General features: G+C 42.4%; 1 protein-coding gene across 1 annotated transcript in view; it reads right to left on the reverse strand.

The window, feature by feature from the left end:
• Positions 1-23,368, reverse strand: part of ADAMTS9 (ADAM metallopeptidase with thrombospondin type 1 motif 9) — a 162,072-nt gene that overhangs the window by 114,515 nt on the left and 24,189 nt on the right. The window contains exons 4-12 of the mRNA XM_030307173.1: positions 19,704-19,993; positions 17,131-17,214; positions 16,917-17,029; positions 16,172-16,212; positions 15,940-16,045; positions 10,104-10,250; positions 8,736-8,877; positions 7,430-7,534; positions 1,452-1,597 (exon numbers count right to left, since the gene is read on the reverse strand). Coding sequence (XP_030163033.1) covers positions 1,452-1,597; positions 7,430-7,534; positions 8,736-8,877; positions 10,104-10,250; positions 15,940-16,045; positions 16,172-16,212; positions 16,917-17,029; positions 17,131-17,214; positions 19,704-19,993 — 1,174 coding nt within the window. The remainder of the gene's footprint in view (positions 1-1,451; positions 1,598-7,429; positions 7,535-8,735; positions 8,878-10,103; positions 10,251-15,939; positions 16,046-16,171; positions 16,213-16,916; positions 17,030-17,130; positions 17,215-19,703; positions 19,994-23,368) is intronic.

A 23,368-nucleotide genomic window follows, 5' to 3' on the forward strand; every position in this document is an offset into this window, starting at 1 on the left:
GGTACGTTCTTTACTGGTGAACACAATTCAGATTTTCCTTTTTTAAAAAAATTTTTTTTAATGTTTATTTATTTTGAGGGAGAGAGAGAGAGACAGAGCATGAGCAGGGAAGGGGCAGAGAGGGACAGAAGGAGACACAGAATCAGAAGCAGGCTCCAGGCTCCGAGCCGTCAGCACAGAGCCCGACGCGGGGCTCGAACTCACAGACTGCGAGATCGTGACCTGGCTGAAGTTGGATGCTTAACCGACTGCGCCACCCAGGCGCCCCGATTCAGAATTTTCTTATGAAAAAACTGGAAGCTTTGCCAACACGAGGCCCCTTTCCTACCTGTGAACTCCAGCTAAGTCTGAGGAGCACCTGTATGTGGTTTCTACCACCTTCTTATACAACCAAATCATACCATCCCAGTATATACATACATTAATATACTCATCGTGCTACGCTACCCTAATATACGGCACCCACGTCACTGTTGTACCTGTGTGCTTCTGTCTACAATTCAGTTGGCTACCCCAACACAGTCTGTGAAAAAGAAATGAATACTACCGGATGAAATCACTTTACCTAATCCCAAGACAGCTGGTTCTTAAATATGGTTATCGGTGCATACATCTAAAAACTATTACTAGTCTACGAAGACTTCTTGGCCCCCTAGCCTATACAGGTTTGATGGCAATAACATGATGTATTAGCTTCTAGTTGATGCATCTTGGAGTCACACAAAATTTGATGTCATTCCTTATCATCAAAATCTGATTTTTTAAAATCTACTTATAAATACGCACGCCTCCTGGGCTAGATGCCAGGGGAAAAAAAACCCAACTTCATTTGAACATGGGCTACAAGGCTAGGCTGGTCACATAAGGAGAATTATCCTGAAAGGCAGGATACTCCCAGGCTGTATACTGTCTAGTTGTCGGATGGGCCTTAGGTGTCTTCCCCGTAAAACAACTAACTTGATTCTAAAAGTAATTCCTGACTTGAGGTTCTCAGTCCCTTAGAGTCTGCTATCACCATGGGGCTCCGTGTGCCCTGTCCCACATCTCAGTAGCTAACAGGAAAGGGTACAAGTTACCTACAATCTGGATGGAAATTTCCAATTTCTTCATTTCCTCAGGAAAGCCTGTTTCCCTTCATTGGCCAGCTATACCAAGCTCTGGAGGCAGGGAGATATGCCTGACTGTCAAACTGTTAAACAGACCAACCAACACAAAAAGCATCTACTGGGGTAGACCGAAGTCTTAATGGAGGATGGTGGGAGAAACTAATGCTACAGAAGACGGTGCCTGGGAATAAACTGATTGGATGCCACCAGTCTAAGCAGCCCTAGAAAGGCACTTACTCTCTACCAGGGAAAGAGTTTTCCATCTGCTTCCAGCCGAACGATTCCCTTCCGGAGGGCTCCCATCGGGCCGTCCCAATAATGACAGCAAGGAGTTCTAGGACTTACTCTGGTCTGTTGCACTCACGAATGGCAGTTTTGATGCCCCCTCCACACGTTCTTGAGCAGGTTCCAAAGTGACTCCAACTTCCCCAGGATCCATCAGTCACAGGGACCTCCATTTCTTTGGGAACACAAAATCCAAACTTGCAGTGCTGTGTTTAATAAGGGGAACAGTGAGGGAGAGCTCGGTGCTGGAGACGTGATAGGACCCACTGTCCTTTTGATTATATGGCATACTTCATCCCCCCCCACCCCACCTCTCCCGCCACATGCTAGTTTGAAATGCTGCCATTTCATCATCTATGTGAATAATGAAAACTAGGGATTTTAGTCTCGTCCTTATTGATTTTAGGCCATGTCTTCATTTACCACTTGCTTGAATAAAACTAACCAATGAGTGGTTGGTTCCAGGCTCTCAGGGTAACTCCAGTGGCCAGGCTCAAAGCGCTCAATTAGTCTATTTGGAAAAGTGAGGAGAGGAAGCGGGCAGACTGGCTGCAGACGGGGCCAAAGTGAGTTACTGGATTTGCAGAGCAAATGTCCATTAAGAAGGCCCAAAGATGCTGTGAGCCTGGTAAAATATGTTTTATTGCTCCCCGCAGATTTGAAAAGCCAATTTTAATTAAGTGGCAGAGAAAAAAAAAAGCACGTTAGAGGATTCCTATAAACTCCCTCCACCAAAGCACACAGGATGAGACTAGAGCAAAATGGACATATTCCAGAGAGCCCTAAACTTTATTGCTTTTTTTGTTACTAATGGTTTCAGATTCTCCAGCCTGCAGCAGGAAGAAGGCCATGATGCTTAAAACAAAACCAAACAGAATAAAACTCCTCAGCAGGACAAGGGATTCGAGAAGCCCATTTCAACCCTCTGCCATTGTTGGGGTGTGAGGCCCTGACACAAAGCGAGGTCACGGAGCAGCGGACAAAGCGCTGGCTGCAGTGGCGGCAGGAGGGTGATGCCCCGCAGCTTGCTCAGATCTCTGAAGTGAAGCTGGTGGTGGCTGGCTGCCGTGATTTATCTGCAGGGAGGGCAGAGGCAGAGGCAGAGGCCCACCGAGGCCGGGGCCGGGGGTGGGGTGGCGGGGGGGAGCGTGCTGGGAAAATGGACGACAAATAAGATGCAGGGGAAGGTCCCAGACTGAACGGGGCGGCCACACAGAAGGCTCAGCCAACAATGACTCAAAGGGTGCACTTAGGCTTTCTCTACTTTGCAGCGCCTTCTCCCTCATAATTATTCTCTTAGGGCATCTGAGGATGGCTCCCTTTCCCTGGGCTGTGAGGCAGAGGCTTAAAACGTTGTGCAGAGAACTCTGGGCAACTCTGGACCCGAGAAAGGCGGGCGGAGGAAGAGGGACAACGGCACTTCCCGAAATCATTTTGGATTTGTCTCCACAAGGGTCTTGAATGTATATTGCAACGTACACACATACGAATAAAGGAGAGAGGTAGTAGCTTGGTCTAGAGCACCACCATCCAATGAGAATGTACCAGAAGCCACACACTTAAGGAAAGGTTTTTAATATCTAGAAGCCACCTTAAAGCAAGTAAAAAGAAAACTGAATTTTAATATGTTTTTTCTTAGCTCCAAGTATCTGAATAGTATTACTTCTGTGTGCGATCAAGGCACAATTTGGTTTTTTGCACTCTTTTTCTCATACTCGGTCTTCAACACCTGCTGTATGTTTTCTCTTAAGCACATCTCAGGTTAGGACTGACATGTGAAGGGCTCATTAGCCATGTGCGGCTACTGGCTGCCATGCCAGACGGTGCAGGTCTTAGAAAGACAAAGCTTGGAAGGCCAATGGTCTCGTGATGAGCGGGGGCTCTGCCACAAACTCACTCTGAGACCCTAGGTGAGTCCCTGACTCTGTTTTCACAGCTGAAAACGGACACCAACCTGCAAAGTTGTCGTGAGTATAACACTAGAGACAGTGTATCTAAAGCACCCAGTACACAGCTATGTAAGTCAGGGGACCTGACTAAATAAAGTTAGTAAGATAATGACAAACATTTATACAACTCTTAGCTGTGACACATATGCTGCCTTCCCGATGGCGAGCAAATGGAAATAATTTTTGACACTAAATAGAGAAAAAAAAATTATAAAAAGGCAAGATTAATGACATAGTTAAGTGAGGCCGAGACCCCAAGCTGCCTACCCAATATCCATTCTCTCCTATATCCTTGGTAAAAGAATCTGTATTTCCGCAGATTCTTGCACAGATCAGAGAAGTCAGCAGACTTCATTGGGTGACATTCCTGGGAAGGTCTTTCTGCCCCTTTGTCCCCTGCCCCTTGGCTTCATTCTGCCTGGAACTCCCACTTGATGGCTGGAGTCGCTGCAGCTATTCTGTGATCTTGAGGAGGAAATTCATTTGCATATGAGAGCAGAACAGGAAGACGTTAGGAACCTACGTCTCTGCCTGATGATTTGTGGAGCTGCCACAACAGTTCTATAACCTGTCTAGTTCGGGACTAATTTTTTTGTATGTGCCAGAAAAAAGGGCCAATTTGCTTACATTACTATAATTGGATCTGACCTAAACAAAATCTTAATTAATATACAAATGGGGTCATAGCTGATGACTCTCAAATCCAGCCCTCAAGGCCAGCTGCTAAAAACAGGTTTTACAAATTCTACAAAATAATGAGAAATTCCTATACTTACAATTAAAAACTGATCTGCAAATCAAATATTCCTTACTGATGTGATCACTGATGCGCAGGAAGGGAAGGAGAAGAAGAACCTTAGAATAACAGGAGAAGTGGGGCACCTGGCTGGCTCAATCCAAAGAGCATGTGACTCTTGATCTCAGGGGTCTTGAGTTCAAATCCCACATTGGGTACAGAGCTTACTGAAAACAACAACAACAACAACAACAACAACAACAACAACAACAATAGGAGAAGTGCCTGGAAATAAGAGCTGTTTGGCAGATATGTCCCAAGAGACTCTATTTCACCAGGAAAATTCGACAAATAATTACATAGTGGAAGAGCCATTACTTCATAACAAAGTGCTAAGCGGCTGGTGGAATCCAAGCCAAAATATAGTCAGCCTTTTTTAAAGGTATCCAGGACCACTTAAACGATAGTTTATATAAATGCATCTTTTTTGAGAGGTTGGAAGAGGTAGGTTTTGTCCCAAGGAGACTTAAAACCAGAGTTTCATACCTCAGACTCACAAAAAGGGTTAAAATGAAATGTTAATGGACTTAACAAGAGAATGGAGAAAATAAAGACAATTAGAGTCATTCATCAAAATAACATCGTGTCAGCAGCTCAAGACAGATCACTGCTGAGGGAGCAGGGCAGAAAGAAGAGAAAGAAACAAGAAATTAACCCCACCGCAAAGGGAGTCCGAATCGGCTGGAGAAAAGGCATATGGTTTTACTGCTAATTCTAAGAAAACAAAACAAAATGGAGGAAAAAAGAACACCAAGGATTTCTACGCCAACAATTCCACCATCTTGGGCATATGCAAAATGCATAAAGGCTCTTCAGGGAAATAAACACACACGTGCCCGCATCTTTAATAAAAGCTGCTAGACTTGGATACTTTTTCTAAAACAGAACCAACAGCTACCTATCGTGTTCTCCGCATAGTTGCTTCTCTGAGAGTGTTCTGAGCCTGCCCTCTGGAATGCCTTGAAGTCTTTTGCTCTTGCTAAACATAAGCACACAGAGAAAAAGACTTCTGAAAGATCTACCAAATTTCCCCATCCCTCAGGTATAAGATTACCCTGCAACCCCTTATCTTCTGCTTCTGTTACGAAAACAGAAGATCAGAAAAAGATACGACAAATGTCCTCCCAACTTCCTTTGTGTTTCAGGGTTGACTGGGATGCCACAATGCTACGTTGACGTTGGTAGCCCATTCGCGGCACTATCACTAAATACAATGCATGTCATCCTATTACTGAAAATTCTTTGTTACGGTTTTTGCAGCGATAACGTGCATGAGAAATGGACATAGCAGGTGGGTACGTCAGATTGACTAAGGACCACCACGGGATAACACCAGTGATTTTTCTGGGATCAAACAGAATCAATTTAGGCAACATAGTCAGCTGGCTCTAACTCAAGCCAACCAACCAAGGCGTCAGCTAGGTCCAATCTAGGAACCACTTGCATCAATGGTCTGTCTGGATCAATGGAAACCTGAGAACCATATTCTCACTCAAACCTGTGATCTTCCAGCCATCAACACGTTGAGATAAACGTCCTGCAAAAAGTGAAGAATTCTCTCTGGCCAAGGAGAGCGATGTCTTTTGAAGTTAACGAAAGGTGCAAAAGCTACTGTGCCCATGTCCATGTATAGTTTTGGTTAGGTTGTTATTGAGGAAAGCTGTATTCTCAAGTGCTGAGGTCCTTAGCCATCAAGAAGTGACAACATGAGGGGCGCCTGGGTGGCGCAGTCGGTTAAGCGTCCGACTTCAGCCAGGTCACGATCTCGCAGTCCGTGAGTTCGAGCCCCGCGTCGGGCTCTGGACTGATGGCTCAGAGCCTGGAGCCTGTTTCCGATTCTGTGTCTCCCTCTCTCTCTGCCCCTCCCCCGTTCATGCTCTGTCTCTCTCTGTCCCAAAAATAAATAAACGTTAAAAAAAAAAAATTTAAAAAAAAAGAAGTGACAACATGAGCTGACAGAGTCACCAAGTAAGTCAGGTATAAAATCAGCTTCAGTGTAATTTTTAATTTTTTGTACTGAACTTTGTAATTTTTCAAATAACTTTCATACTCGCCAGCTCGTGTAACTTTACAACCACCCTGACACACGAGTAAAGAAGCCACCGGTCTTCCTGCTTGACCACTGGGACCAAAGGAGCTCAGTGGGCCTGAGGTATGGCCACCATAGTAGACGCTCCAGACAAAGCAGAGGAGGAAAAGAGGGTGGGGAGGGGCTTGGGTGTATGGGGACACTGCCCTGATGAGCTGAGTGACCGTGGGCAAGTCACTTCTTTTTTAAATTCCCTATCTAGAAGATCAGGGAAGGGAGAGTTCAAGTCTGTCATTTCTGAGGACCTCTTCTATGGACACATCCTGAGGGCTACTAATTCCACAAGGGAAACTAGAGGCAAATGAAATGAGCCAAGAACAGAATATTCAAAGTGAGGAAAGTGGACAGAGGGAAGAAGAGAGAAGACAGGAAAAATCTATGTAAGGATGACAAGAAAATAGTCCCAGGACTGCATCACTGGTGAGTGCAAGGACACCATTTCCAAAGGGATAAAATCAGGTTTAGATCTAAAACTTCTTGTAGCCAACTTTTTTGTGATGATGATGATGATGGTATCACTGATACACTAACTTTTTATTCTTGCAGTGGAAAGCAAGTGCAGAAGGTGGCATTGATCATATTCCTAGGGGTGTGGACGCATCGTTATTTCCGGGCTGTACAAGTAGCAGATTTTGTTTGGTCATTAACAGATAAGTGGGAATAAGTGCAAATTCAGAATTTGCATTTGGATATATCCCAAGCGACCTCACAGTTCCTTTAAGGGACCAACACAGGCTGGGACAATCGTGGTATCCCACTAGTGAACAAAATAAGTTCACGGTATATCTGCGTTTCTTTGATTTTAAGACCCTCCATCAATTTAAAAACAGCCTTCCATTGCCCCCCACCCCCCACCTGCCACCTCCTGCAAAAGAGAGAAAAGAAAAAGGAACACCGTCTCGCATTAAATGTACCCATACCCTGAAAAGCACATTGGGATTTGAGGGAGGCTAAAATGAGAGAAGGGGGGTTTTCAAATTGAGGCAATAATGATGGCTCGGTGTCTTGCAGCATTATTGCACTGTAATGTAAGTCTTCCCAATTTTCAAATGTAAAGTTGAACCTCCTGGCCCCAAAAGGTATTACGCATGCTAAAACACACTGCATCAACTTCTATTCTAAACGATGGTGACCAAGCTGACAGCTACAGTTTTGCCCGTTTCTGCCGCCCCGAGACAAAAGAACGGATTGGGGTGCTACTTGCCTTTCCAGGCTCACACTCTGTCCCGTCTGCCCAGGGCGTGTGCTGAGTCCGGCAGCCTTTGTGCGCTCCGTCCACATTATGGCACCAGAGCCGTCTACACTGCATCTGCTCAATTGCGTTAAACAAAAATTCAGCGATTAGACGTTATGGGACCAGGCAAGAACTGCTTTCAACTAATGTTTGGCCGGCGAGAGAGCGTGGGTTGGAAAGGGACTGTTTTTTTTTCCTTCCTATGATGAATGATAAAATATTCCAAAGGCTCAGAGGGCAGCCCGTGAGACACATTTTGACGTCTGGTAGGACTTCAGATGGTGTAAAGGGGGAATCTTTGCCATCATGAGTAACGCAGAAAGGAATATAATCATGGACAAATTTTACTAAAAATGTTTACCATCTCCCTGGAATCCCTGTGTTTCCCAATTCACCATGCTATCTCGGAAGTCTCTCCCTCCAAAACAGCCAAACAGACTCCCACAGGAAGGAAAGGGGGTACCTTTTGGAAGCACACTTGCACCCTGATAACTAATGGATAGCATTGGTCCAAGTGCCCACAGCACAGAGATTAAAATATCCCACACCCATCACTTGAGCTACCGCCAGAAATGATCTCAAGCCCCACATGGTCACGGGACACGGCCCTGACAAGCTGAAACCGGGGAACAGGTTTGCCTCATGAACCGCCTTCGCCGAATCTAGAAGATTCTGTGTGGTAAAGGTCACCCCGGCAAGTCAGGGGAGAGAGAGAGAAAAGGGCTGAGCTGTGCCATCACCAGCTCTGTGACCCCTTCCTCTCTGAGCTCACTTTCCCACGTGAAAAATGAAAATGATAATGGGGATCTCTCTTTTGGGCTGCCACGACAGGGTAATGAGAATGTGTAGGTGAAGTACCACCCAGCGGCAAGCACTATTCCTACTTGATCACCAACATCACTATTACTATTGTCTTAAACAGCCAGTGGACCCTTCTCAAGTTTACCATGAATGGCTGATGTTAGACTAAGAAGCCAGTGGGAAACTGTGAATTAAAAATGCCAGAATCAGGGCGCCTGGGTGGCTCAGTCGATCAGGCATCCGACTCGTGGTTTCGGCTCAGGTCATGATCTCGTGGTTTCACGAGTTCGAGCCCCGCATTGGGCTCTGCACTGGTGGCACAGGGCCTGCGTGGGATTCTCTCTGTCCCCTTCTCTCTGCACCTCCCCCACTCGGACTGTCTCTGCCTCTCTCAAAATAAGTAACTAAAATGTAAAAGTGTTAGAAAACTGTCCAGAACCAAGGGATGAGGGCAGAGATGGCCCCACACACTTACCATATACGGGCACACCTGAGAACCTGGTCCAAAAATCAATTCACATTGTTTATTCACGTTGTAAAGGAGGCCCGGCAGTTGGGGAGGCAGAGGGTAGCGTCTGGCTTCAGGTTCATTAAGCAAACACTCACCGTAACCAGTGCTGTGGAAAGCAGAAAAACACAGATGGTGAGAGCATTGGATGAGATGTGGCTGTCAAAAGCTCCAGATGAAAGTGAAGGCCATCCCGCCTTTTAAAGGTAGAGCGGATAGTTTATTTTTCAAATGTGCTTTACTCTGTATATCCCAGGCTAAACTCCAGGAGCTGAAGTTCTATTTTTGGCATATACTTGTTTGTGGATCTGCTGGCTATCCATACAATATAGTCAGTAGGAAATATGTAGTTTTCCTAGCATTTATCACATTTTGGGGCAATTACCTATTATTATTTGCTATCGTCTCCAATAGACCGCAAGCTTCTTAGGGGCAAAGATACTATCTTTTTCATGTGCGCATGGGGCTCTAAACATTATAGCAACAGGTCTTTAGTAACTGTTTGCTGAATAGATGAGTGAGTGAACCTACAACCATAGTAAGCAACCCTTCAGATCATCTGGTTAAAAAGAAAAAACAGCAATCCTCCGCTTCTTTGACTTTTCTGCAAACACCTCTTCTGGAAAATTCACACCTGGTGAGTTCTGATTAATAAGCCCCCTCTTCCCTGTGGCTGAAGAAATATACACCCAGTGACCTTGGACAATCACTTAACCTTTCGTACATCTGGGAGAGAACAGCAATAAATCTGTGACACAGGGATATTGTATAATGTAATTGGATCTCTGAACTGCCTGGCAGGAAGCTTAAAAAACAAAACAAGAAAAGAGAGGAAAGAAGGAGAGAGAGAGGGAGACAGAGACAGAGACAGAGACAGAATGTTCTCAATTCAACAACATGGAGGTCTGTGTAATTTTCATCCACCCACATTACCCTCTTTGGGGTCGTCTCACCACCCTCCCCCTTTCCAAGCCAAAATTACTAAGTTGCAACCACATAAATATTTGTGGCCTTCCTTCATCGTGTAATCACAATCATGGTCCCTCCCTGAAGACCTGAACAGATTTCATATCTTTACCAAGAATGAAGCAACATTTACATATTCTCTTTAAGATCCTGACCTTTTCTTTAGCTCAGTCTGTAATCTTCAAAACTCTGGCAAGGATAGAACTGCACAGATGTCACAGAGTATTTTTTTTACCTCCTCCCAGGAATGTCAACAAAAATAACAACTCAAAAGGAATGCTTGACTCTACATTTTCTTTCCCACAATGAGTTCACTACATGGAGGCCAGACACTAGAAGCTCGTGCTTAAAAGAAAGTTTAAGTCTTACTCTAAAAACTCAGTGATATATTTTCGACTACATTTTGACCACATCCAGGGGTTGGTGTAGAAGTTCAATGTGGGAGCCATGACATGCTGGGGACTCTTCACTCCTTCCTCTTTGCACTTGTTGTTGTCATCGTGAGGCATGTTGAACCTAAGGCCAAAGAGACAAAGATGGGAACATCAACAAACACCAAAGGATTGAGCTCTCATCATTGCTACAAGAATGCATCTAAGAGCAAAAAGTTAACTGGCGTCTTCATTGTGGCTAAGAACCTACATCCTGGTGATCACAAGAAAACCTACTGGATGGTTCGAGGCAGAGTGAAGCATAAAACAGAATTCTCCCCCAATTTAATACAAAGGGCCTTTAATGTATAAAAAAAACAAAACAAAACAAAAAAAAAGGACAGTGGGCCATGATCTGTGTCAAGTGTACTTTTTGGTATTGCAGAGGCTGTGAACGTGCTATAGTTGGTGCTAGAAAACAGTAGTTGGGGGCGCCTGGGTGGCGCAGTCGGTTAAGCGTCCGACTTCAGCCAGGTCACGATCTCTCGGTCCGTGAGTTCGAGCCCCGCGTCGGGCTCTGAGCTGACGGCTCGGAGCCTGGAGCCTGTTTCCGATTCTGTGTGTCTCCCTCTCTCTCTGCCCCTCCCCCGTTCATGCTCTGTCTCTCTCTGTCTCAAAAATAAATAAAAAAACGTTGAAAAAAAAAATTAAAAAAAAAAAAAAGAAAACAGTAGTTGGAATTCCTAATAAGCTGTTAAAGGCCAATTTATAGAGTCAAGAATTTGGCCAAGTTATGATAGCATCGTGAATACAAAGAGTCAGTCAAGTGTCAAAACTGGAGGCCAAAAGCTTTCTAATAAGAGGCTCACTATGGGTCTTGGCATCCCTCCTTTTGGGTCCGGCTGACGAATGATATAACCGCATAGGTATATCATTATAAAGGAATGTGAAGTTCGTGCACAATAAAACCCATTAAGGAAAGCGGCAGGCGTGGAAGCCGGAGACATGCCAATTCAATTGGCTTAACGCAGACATGGCAAATAGTTTCATGCTTCCTGCCAACGCCAATTGATTGGTACTGGCTTCCTAAAAAGTTGGGCACAAAAAGATTCTAAAACTAATCCAGGTTCTACCCAAGAAAAGGCGATGATGGAGTGTCAATGTCCTCTGGGGCTTGGGAGGGAACTCAGCAGCAGCATTAACACATACTTGCCATTCTTGGCTTTGCCAGAGAAAATGGGGCCTGGGAGGGGGGGGCGTGGGGAGGGAAGGACAGGAAGCATTTCTCAATCTAGAAACATCAATTCTATGACCCACATGCCATTCACAGCTCAGGTAACAAACCCCCAGGGACTGTCCTCTCTGAATGATGCTGCAGTCACAAAATTGATGCATGTGATTAATTTTGCATTTGGGGAAGAATTTGCATCATGAGTTCATCCTGAAATAGGGAAAGCAGCGAGCTAGGCAGAAGTGTGTGGACTTGTTTCACATTCAAAGCCCAGATAAAAGCCTATAAAATGCATTTCATTCATTTTCCTTGGGTTTGGTTTTCTTCTACGTTGGAAAAAAAACAAAACAAAACAAAACTTGGGCTCCTCAATAATTACTGCCTGATGGAGTAAATTCCGAGTGGAAATTATGAGATAGAAAACCTTTATCTGTCTAAGTTCAAATTAATAGTTCTTCAGGCTTCCAAGTCCATTTTCTGCAAAGAATGACTGTCCCAGTTGCCAGTTCCCTGATGCAAAGTCACTGTCATTCTTATACCAACAAACCCAACACAAACAACACCCTCAAATCTTAGTTTTTTGTTTCCTTGTGGTGCAGAGGATCTGGTGTTTGTGGTTAAATTGCTTGATTAAGGCCCCACAGCTGATGGGGTGGGGGAGCTGGGATTGGAAAGCACTTCAGTCTGACTCTAAAACCTCTGTGTTTTGGAATACATACAAAGCATATTCTCTCCTGTTAGACAAATTGTACAAGATTTGTCAGAAATACTGCGTAAAGATCTCTGTATCTTTACAGAGTAGAGACTCAGTGACCTCCCAAATTCTTCCTACCTCAGAGCTGGTATGAGAATGTAGGAACTATTTTTGAAGCATCCAATGATGCTCGACGCACATAAGATCAATTGCTGTTTCCTCTCCAACAGGGTTTTATGTTGTCAGACTGTCATGACTGTAACAACTTAACATTTAATCTTTAAAAAGGTCATTAGAAAATTTGCTGAAAAGTACTGTAGCAAATTAAAATATATATACATATGTATATATGTATGTATACATATATATGTATATATGTATATATATTCATTATATATTATTATATTCATTATATAATTATATACTCATTATATATTCATATATATTATATAATTATATATATGATATATAATTATATAATATATATTCATTATATATTCATTATATATTCATATATATTATATATATAATTATATAATTATATATATAATATATAATTATATAATATATATATTCATTATATATTCAATATATATTCATTATATACTATATATATTCATTATATATATATATATATATTCATTATAGTCATTTTCCTTAAAATATAAGCAAACCTAACTATATGAAACAAAGCACCAAAACAGAAAGAATTCACTAAAGGGCTAGAGCTCTACCTTTTGTTTCGCTAATACCTCACATCATTCACCAATTACTTCATTTTTGTTTTTTTTTAAACTTCTTAACACTTCAGAGATGTGGCGCATATGTTTTAGCCCTATCTAATAGTTAGGGAAACAGCATACATTTTTCTCAAGTCAAAGAATTAGTCCAGAACTTGCGTATCTGGCTCCCAGCTCCCTAGTTCCAATGTCACAAGTTGGTACCTCAACATTAGCAACTAAACTTGAGGCAATTTAATATTGCCAAGGTCAGGGGCACCTGGGTGGCGCAGTCGGTTAAGCGTCCGACTTCAGCCAGGTCACGATCTCGCGGTCCGGGAGTTCGAGCCCCGCGTCGGGCTCTGGGCTGATGGCTCAGAGCCTGGAGCCTGTTTCCGATTCTGTGTCTCCCTCTCTCTCTGCCCCTCCCCCGTTCATGCTCTGTCTCTCTCTGTCCCAAAAATAAATAAACGTTGAAAAAAAAAATTAAAAAAAAAAAAAAAATATTGCCAAGGTCAAACACAGGGAAACAACACTATCCACCATGTGGGGATTATGAAGTTTAAGGGAGACCATGTCAAAAGCTCCTAGGCCAACGCCAACAACATGGTTCTTGTTGGGGGAGATGTGTGTTGACTACAGTTGACACAGCTGAGGCTCCTCTGTAGCTGAAAGTATTCAGGTTTTGCTGATCAAAATTCTTACTTTCCTTAAAATACAAACTTAGTAAACTGACTGTCTAAAAGGAGTTTGTAAGCTCTTGTGAGGAAGGAATTAACAGGAAACTAATTATATTTCTTTAAATAGTATACGCCTCTTGACCATACATTGTGGGGAATTGTTAATCTGTTAATCACAAAAACTCTTGCCTTTTTTTGAATGCATTCCTATCTCTATAAATTCCCCCATTGTGGTCTGCCTTGTTGAAACGCCACCCTACTCTTCATGGCCAAACCTATACCTCCTATTTAAAGGTCTAAAGCAATTACTAGACTTTATGCAAAAGAAACAAAATCCCCAAAAGATTCTATTAAAATAAGTTTGGGAAAAGAGAGTTAAACAAAACTAAGCAGTTTACTTTAATACAGGACTTGTCAGAGCCTTGACTTTATGTCACTCAGCCTTGTGACTCCAAGCAGGGCTCTACCGGGAAGAAAAAAAATGTTTTAAATCACTTGAATATAAAAATCCTTCCCCCCTTCACAGAGCATTCTCCTGGAATTATTGTTGGAGCGCTTGTATTGGGAAATGTTGGTAGGACCAGTTTTTAAATTTTTTTTTTCAACGTTTATTTATTTTTGGGACAGAGAGAGACAGAGCATGAATGGGGGAGGGGCAGAGAGAGAGGGAGACACAGAATCGGAAACAGGCTCCAGGCTCTGAGCCATCAGCCCAGAGCCTGACGCGGGGCTCGAACTCACGGACCGAGAGATCGTGACCTGGCTGAAGTCGGACGCTTAACCGACTGCACCACCCAGGCGCCCCGGTAGGACCAGTTTTTAAACTGAGTTCCAAGAAATCCTTGAGTTTCACAAAAATATCTCAGAAACCAAAAAGACAAAGAGGAAGCAGACTAAGAAGGACTCTGGCTCACCATATCTGCTTAAGTGAAAGCCATTTCTCTTTTGTGCTATAAATATTGAGCATCTGACAATATTTCCTTTGGAGAAAAGAAAACAGGCATGCTCTAAAAATATGCTTCAAAGTTTTGGGGCGCCTGGGTGGCTCAGTTGGTTAAGCGTCCGACTTCAGCTCAGGTCACGATCTCACGGTCCGTGAGTTCGAGCCCCGCGTCGGGCTCTGGGCTGATGATGGCCCAGAGCCTGGAGCCTGCTTCCGCTTCTGTGTCTCCCTCTCTCTCTGACCCTCCCCCGTTCATGCTCTGCCTCCCTCTGTCTCAAAAATAAATAAACATTAAAAAAAAAAAAAAAAAAAAAAAAAAATATGCTTCAAAGTTTTAAAATATACCTATTATATGCTGAACTAAATTGGAGATGGCTTTACATATGCATCTTGCTTTCCTTCTAGAATATCACATTGTGCATACATGCCTTCAAAACTCATTTGTTGAGAGGCACCTGGGTGACTCAGTCAGTTGTATGTCCAACTTCGGCTCAGATCATGATCTCATAGTTTGTGGGTTCAAGACCCGTGTCGGGCTCTGTGCTGACAGCTCGGAGCCTAGAGTCTGCTTTGGATTCTGTGTCTCCCTCTCTCTCTGCCCCTCCCCAACTCATGCTCTCTCTCTTTCTCAAAAATATTTTTTTTTAATTAAAAAAGTTTTAAATTAAAAATTAAAAAAAATTGTTGAATGAAAAAGCTTGCTTGATAGATTATTTTTCCTCTAAACAAAGTTAACAATGACATGCAAACTGATACACAACTACATTAGTGACATCTTTTGAAAAAATTATTTTTAAAAGATATAGCATAAGTAACTCATCCTAGAAAGAAAACAATGCAGATCAAAAATCAGAAGAATTTCTCGTAAATTTACACTCTTTCACCCATGTTCTAACTATCCTTTGTCTCTAAAGAACAAAAAGAATTTCTCGTAAATTTACACTCTTTCACCCATGTTCTAACTATCCTTTGTCTCTAAAGAACAAAAAGGAAAGGCCAATTTCATAATAACCACTAAGTGACCATAGTTAGGAAATGTTTTCTTCTCTGTATCTTTGTTTAATCTCTTCCCTGAAAAAAGGGATGTCATTGTGCCTAGAGGCTAAACGTCTGAAAGACAGCCTTGTATATCTACGATCAGGAATGATCTGGATTTGCGAAAACTCGTGAACCAGGGGAAGAGAGACCGACCCTTCCAGATAAAGATGTTACGTCACAAAAGTTTCCTAAGCTAATACACCCTCAGCTTCAGTGGATGGGCTGGAAAGGCCTCATTCCTCCAATTCCCAGTAGGAAAGGAGAATATCAGATTGTGCACAGAAAACATGCGCATTTGAACCCAGGATACACGTCAGCCATGGCTGAAGAGGGTTCACCGCATTACTCAACTTTCTAAAGTCTACATTGTTTCTCCCAGTTAGGTCCAAGGCTCTTCAATCCTAAAATCTCTATTATGACTCTAAGAGTACGTTCCACTCTCTGAAGTCAAGTGAATACTCACTGATGCCAAGGAAGAAAAAGGGTTAGGTCACTGTGAATTAAATGGAAACACGGAAAGGAAACGTACACATGGCCCAGCTCGTGGGCTATTGTGAAAGCCGTGCTCAGTCCACTGTCTTCACTAATAGAACAGCTTCGGTAGGGATCACAGATGGTACCCAGTTCAGCAAGACCTATTCAAAGGGGGAAAAAAAAGAAGGAAAGAAGGACTGAGAATTGCTTTGAAAAGCAACTGCGGCTTGGAATAAAAACATGCGGTAGACTGTTGAAGCCACGGAGGACACACAGAGCACACTCACCTAAGGTGTCACATTTGTCATGAGCTCTGCAGATATCCTGTCTGAAAGCAAAGCAGACTTAGGGCCAGGATAATAGCAAAGAGTAAATGTCAACACAAGTAAAACACTTCCCAATCCCCTAGACATTCACAACAGCACCCACCTTGCGGGGCAGGAGGTTACAAAACGCCAACAAGGCCGAGGGTTTGCAACTCAAAAAAGCTTGGGAGCCAGTGACTTCCGGATTAAAAGCTACATCTAGCGGTCTTCTTCTGCCGCAGGGGTAGCCACAGAGCAAGTGAAAACCTCTCCAACTGGGACTTTCCCTCCCACAGCGGCGCGAGTGCTTCTAGTTCCTTTGGGAGCATTCCTGAGAAGGCTCTGGATGCCTTTCGTTTCAGTTCTTGTAAGAGTAAGCGTTTGTGACTATACCCAAGGTGGCCAACAAGAAATACAGATAGGACAGCGCCCCTCTTGGTTGCCCTGCATGGCGCTTCAAACATTTTTGAGTTAGTAGCTGCCATTTACAAATTGGAAGATTTAAGGGGCGCCTGGGTGGCGTGGTCGGTTAAGCGTCCGACTCTTGATCTCGGCTCAGGTCACGATCTCACAGTTTGTGAGTTTGAACCCTGCATCAGGCTCTGTGCTGATGGTGCGGAGCCTGCTTGGGATTCTGTCTCTCCTTCTCTCTGGCCCTCCCCTGCTTGTGCACTCTCTCTCTCTCTCTCTCTCAAAATAAATAAACTTAAAAAAAAAATCCATATACCTCGTTACAAGAACAGCGGTGTCATGCTGGATTCCACCTGGATAGTTGGAGTGCTGCCACTGGCAAAAATTTCTTAATGTTGTCTGGGCGTTAAAAGATATGGAAGGTCCTTCCTAAATGCGGAAGAGAATTATGATTGGCCCATTGTGCCGACACCAATTAGATATGCCATTTCGGATACATATACAAGAAAGAAGAAAAAAAACTTTATTACCTGTTCATTATGAATCACAACTAAGTTCACAATAACAATATTAATTAAATTTCCAATACTTGGGTCTTTATAGATAGAGGCTACCTGCAACCGAGATAAATTTTTCAAGGTTAATTGTGAACTCTGTGTAAGCAATAAGCAATACACTTCTTACGCTGGGCTCCACCTCTTGCCACGTTTTCACGTAACATATGCATTTGGTAGTTCTGAATTTGCATTCATTCAACAAACATGTATTAAAACTCTCTTTGAAAAATTCACAGACAGCAGTTTCAGATGATAATGAAACCTAACAAGTCTAAATTTCAAAGTGTTTTCCTTGGAAACTGCATTGCTACGCAACTTAAAAGTTTTCTGTGCCAAAGCACTGGATATTAATTTTCGATCACTCTTTCATCCCAGTTGAAGCCCCAGATTGCCCAATTACGGAATCTCACAGTGACCACGCGTTTGCTAATATTGACATTCTTCATGTTTACCTCCCATTTGTGTTCCTCACAAGCTGGTAACCTGTTTTTTTTTTTTTCCCCAGTATTATCATTAATTATGAGAGCTAACATTCATTGAATGCCTGTTGTGTACCAGATCATTGCTGAAAACTGCACACACATTTGCATTTAGTCCCCACAGCAAAACTCTGAGCTGGGTATTATAATCTCTGTGCAACAAGTAAGGAAACTGAGGCTCAGAGAAATTAAGTAACTGTTCCAAGACTAGACAGCGGTGAGGAGCAGAGCCAGGCTCCATTTGACCCAGAGTCCGGGCTCAAAACTGAAATTCTTCTGAAAGGTCTGAACGTATAGGTTGGAAATGGACTTGACTCAGTGCGAAGGCTGATTAGGTTCTCCTTTCCTTCCTCCAAGACAGGAGGGGTCTGGGGCACATGGGATTGAGTGTGGGGAAGGGGTGAGAGGGGAGAGGAGAGGGGAGGCTGGCTGAGGTGTGGGGTGGGGAGGACAAAGGAGTGGTTCACAGCAGTGAGGGGAAGGACAAAGAGAACCATAGGTGAGGGCGAGAGAGGAAGAAATCCTAAAGCATAGTTCCCAAACACGGCTGCTTTTCTTATTCTTTTGAGGAATTTATTAAAAGTACATTCTTGTTTATATAACTTAGGGTCAATCCATTGGAAGAAAAGCTATGTTGAGTCTTAAAATGAATGAGGGGAGATTATATGGGCTGCTAAAGAACAATTCCCAGTATTTTTAAAAGAAAAGAATAATACGTATAACACCGTATATTAATACTCCATTCTGGTTTGAAAAAAAGATACATATGCATACATATTCATCTAAGAAATACCTAGAGTTGTGTTGTCCAATATGGTAGCCATTTGCTACATGTGACCACTAAATACTAGAAATGTGGCTCATCGAAAATGACATGCGGGGTGCCCGGGTGGCTCAGTCAGTTCAGGGTCCAACTCTTGATCTCAGCTCTGGTCATGATCTCATGGTTCCTGAATTCGAGTCCTGCATCAGGCTCTGCGCTGACATTGCTGAGCCCGCTTGGGATTCTGTCTCCCTCCCCTCTCTACCCTTCCCTGCTTGCAGGCACACACACACACTCTCTGTCTCAAAATATACAAACATAAAAAAATAAAATGATACGTGCTGTTGAGTGTAAAACACGTATTGAATTTTGAAGACTTAGTATGAAATAAAAGTAAAGTATTGCATTAGCAAGTTTTGAAACGATAATATTTTGATAGAAAATAAAATACATTATTAAAACTAATTTTACTTTTTTCTTTCCTCACAGAGTGGCTAGAAAATTTAAAAATACATACGTGGCTTGCATTATATTTCTACTGGGCAGTGCTGGTTAGAAACATATGCAAAAAAACCTTTTAATAGTTGTCGCCTCTAGGAAGGAACCAGGGTAGGGAAGGACACTTACTTTTCATTAATAGTCTTTGGTTCTGTTGGATTTTTTTTTTTTTTTTTTTTTATAATGCAAACCTATTGATTTCTTGATTCAAACCAAGAGTAGGAAAATACAGAGGAGAGATTTGAGGGCCTCATCTCAGGGCTATTTCATTCGAATCTTGGGGAAGGGGACAGAGGCACATAGCTGCAGGTCAAAAAGCTCCAAGGTGATTCTGATTCATAAGAAGCACTCAAAAGTCTTACGAGAGACCCGAACCCGCTTGTGCAAGTTTATATGTCACACAAAGAGCACTGGGTTTGGGACGTGGATACTCTACAGGTCACATGCAGTCTCTAAGCCCCTGATCAGCTTTACTTGACCATGGGCAAGTGACCTAAGTCCTCTGAGGCTCAGTTTCTCTGCAAAATGGGGGTGATAAGCTTACCTAGGAGAGTTGCCAGGAGGATTAGAAATGCCACCTTGTCACAATGAAGCACACTGTCTAGCAGAATGAACATTCAGGACGGTAGCCCTTATTGTTCTGACAGAAAGGCAACCAATACATAATCTTAGGTTCTCTTCAGTCACTTGCCTGAATCGTTGAAATGCCAGCCCTGAGAAGGCTCTTCCACAGCACTGGGTGGAAACCCATTTCCCAATGGCACATTTAAGGACCTCACAAACCACCTTCTTTTGAATGTACTTACAATTGACATTAAAGTTAAAATATAGTGCTGAAGGTTTGCTCCGTGGTATAAAACCATTTTGTTGTCTGCCACCACCATCACTTCTACAAACCGTGGGTAGGATAAAAAACGTTTTGTTCTTCTGTGGGTCCTCTTTTCTCTCGTGCTGTCCATCTTGTTACCAGAGGCAGGCAGAGCCTTTGTTGCTAAGCTGCTTTTTAATACCGCCACATCGTCAGCCAGGCTACGCTTCTCTCCCCATTTTCTTGTTCTCATTTTCCTCTTGTCTTCACTGTGACTATTTTTGCGTTCTGTAACAAATCAGATGGCACATATTATGTTTCGAGCCACATCTATTTCATATTAAGAATGTAATTCGCCACGTCTTAAAATGATGCCTCTGTTGTCAAATTACATACAAAACCGGGTTCTACACCCTGTGGACTCCAGGGGAGAAACTCAATCCGCACTCTCATCTAAATGACGAAGGACCTGAAATGAGCCTCCCCAGAAGCTTCCATAAATGCTCACTTAGGGTATTAGAAAATCAGGCATGGGTCTAAGGGAAACAATTGCCTATGACTCTTTTCATTTAGTAACAAAGTCCTGCTGGGATTTAAGTGGTTTCCATTCATTGTTCTTTGCCACAGACAAAGGAAGGGCAACACAGGTACTGAGCTTTAGAGAATGGAAATGGAGATGTCTCATACACACCACTTTTGATATTCAAGGAGCTACAAAATAAAGAGGCCTGAGAGGTGGCGAGGCTAACAGACAATACAAATGAACTCTAGAAAACGCACGACAAGGTTATTTTTCTATTACTGTCTTAAATAACTGTAATACGTGGAAGGTAAGAATAGAATCACGGCTCTTCGTCGTCATTGAATTTTTAATTAATTTACTTCAGGGCTCAGCTAAGCAAGTGGATTAAATTCAGAGAGTATGAACGGGCCATTGGGGCCGTGATGGATAGTGCCAGAACAGCTCTACTCATTTCTGACTCTTGCCTAGGTACCCCGTCAGTTCTACACAGTCTTGCTGCTCAGAGTGTGGTCCATGGACCAGCACCATTGGCTGCTCCCACAAGCTTGTTAGAAATATAGACTCTGGCCCCACTCTACACCTGATACATCAGAATCTCCATTTTAACAAGATCTCCAGGTGATTCATATTCATATGCATGTTTTGAGAAGCACGAGTCTGGAACATGGCTTGAAGCTTCTATTGCTGGTGGAAATAATTCAATTTTAAAGTCATCAACCACACAATAAACAGAATAAGCATAAATGTGCCTGCCCAAACAGGCTTGGAGTAAAAACAGAACTTGATCAGTGATGTTGCCTCTCATCTCATAAATGTACTCCCAGGTTTTAATGTCACCATCTTGTAGCCTGAAACAGGCAACAGAATGGTACAATGGACAAGTATGCTTACCTAAGACACGAGTGCTAGAATTTATTACGCCAATAACAAAGATTAAACTATAAGTGGTTTCACATTTGAAGGGTTCACATATTTGACCATGAAAACCATTGCTAAAGCAACTGATGGAGGCCAAGATGTGTATTTTGCCCACGATGAGTGCTTTAGCAGTTGTTACAATAGTGAAATTAGTTCATACTGTCAAACAAGTTATATGCGATTCGGCCATAGATCACATAACTAGCCCAAAGTCTGGTTCATAGTACAATTCAATATGACATCCTTTTGTTCGGGTCTCCTTTAAGTACATTCATATACGTTATACCCATGCCATATGGGTCATTGGGCTGTCCCTTTTTAAGTCATCAAATGACTATGGAATAGATATTAATCAAGTACCTACTATGGGCCAGGCATTGAACTAGGCTCTTTGGTGTATGTTACCTCACGCTTCCTTTTAGAATGAGAAAATTAACCTCTACTGAGGAAAATAAATCTCAACGAGATTGAGCAACTCATCCAATGTTACACGCAGGAAGTGGCCATACAAGGTATGAGATGTGAGTTTGATCACTGCCCTGAAAACCGCTTTATCGGGGCAAGATTTCTCAAGACCTGGGGATTGAAATGGGCTCATGGTTTGGTTGCATCTCAACTGAAAAAAAGAGAGCACCTGGATATTTTCACAAAGACTAGCTCTTTACGGAGGCCATGTTGAAAATGGAATGCTTTTTAATATTAAGAAACTGTCATTTACTTTATGAGAAACAATCCTGGTTAATGTCTTCTGTAAAAGCTTAAGACAATTATTGAAATCAGTAAAGTTTCAAAGGTTTTAGAGTCTCTTTCTTTTCTACTATTTCATGAATTTGTACTCTACTCTTTACTATTTTCTTCCATCTACATACAGTGGTTTCGTGTTCTTTTCCTTTTCCAGTGTCTTAAGGAGAAGGTACGATTACTGATCTGAGATATTCTTTCTGAATAGAGCCCTCGATGGTGCTAAAGTTCCCTCTAGCTCTGCTTTACCTGTAACCCAGACATTCTGATATGTTCTATCTTCACTCTCGTTCACCTCCAAGTATTTTCCAACCTCCCTTTTGACCTATTGGTTATTTCAGCGTGGGCCGTTTACTTTCCACATTGCTTTGAGTTTCCCACTTTTGAAATGGTTTGGATTTCTACTTTCATTCCACTGTAGTCAGAGAAGGTGCTATGTATTACCTCTATCCTTTAAAATTTATTGAGTTTTTTTTATGGCCTAGCATATGATCTATTCTGGAGAATGTTCCTTGTGCACGTGAGAAGAATTTGTGTTCTGCTGTTGCTGGGTAAAGTATCGTATGGGTATCTGTTGGGTGTAGTTGGTTTACACTGTTGTTCAAGTTTTCTGTTTCCTGTTGATATTCTGCTTCCCTGGTCTAACCATTGTAGAATATGGGGTACTGAAGTTCCAAGAGTTACTGGTGAATTGTCCATTTCCCCCTTTATTTCTGTCGGTTTTTGCTTCATGTGTCTTGGTGCTTTGTTACGAAGTGCATCTATATTCATTATGGTTAAATCTTCATAGTGAATTGGCCCTTTTTTAAAATTATAAAACACTCTGACAAGCTTTACTGTATCAATAAAGTAATGTGAAAGCGGCCAGTCAGTATATGATTCCAGTCATATGAAATGTGACAACAGGCAGAGCGAAAGAGACAGAAAGTAGATTAGTTGCTGGAGGTGGGGCAGGGGTGTGAGTGGTTCATGGCTAAAGGGTATGCTGTCTCTCTTTCAAGTGATAAAGATGTTCTAACAGTGACTGTGATGATGGTCGCACATATCTGTGAATACGCCAGAAGCCATTAAATTGTATACTTTAAATGGATGGATGGGATGGTAGGTGAATTAGATCTCAATAAAGCCATTTCAGAAAGAAAATATGTCAGTTTGTGAAAAATAAATAATATTTACTTCAGGTCTTCCTTAAGTATTTTGATTTATCAGGTTTAGTTAGAGAAAAGTATACCTGCAGTGAGAAAACCACTCAGGAAATGCTGTAAAGAATTCACTCTTTTTGACCACTGAGCGGGGAAAATATACTCTCAGAGAATCAACCATCAGGGGACTGGCACATGGAAAATGTGAGGAGGAACTGAGTCGGAGGAGGCACTAACTGGAAACAAAGTACACTTATTTAAATAACAAAGCTGAAGAAATCAGGCATTTAGTCACAAAGAGACTACAGTATATAACAGAACAACACACGAAAATTCTAA

The sequence above is a fragment of the Lynx canadensis genome, chromosome A2 (assembly GCF_007474595.2).
Source record: "Lynx canadensis isolate LIC74 chromosome A2, mLynCan4.pri.v2, whole genome shotgun sequence".
Classification (NCBI taxonomy): domain Eukaryota; kingdom Metazoa; phylum Chordata; class Mammalia; order Carnivora; family Felidae; genus Lynx; species Lynx canadensis.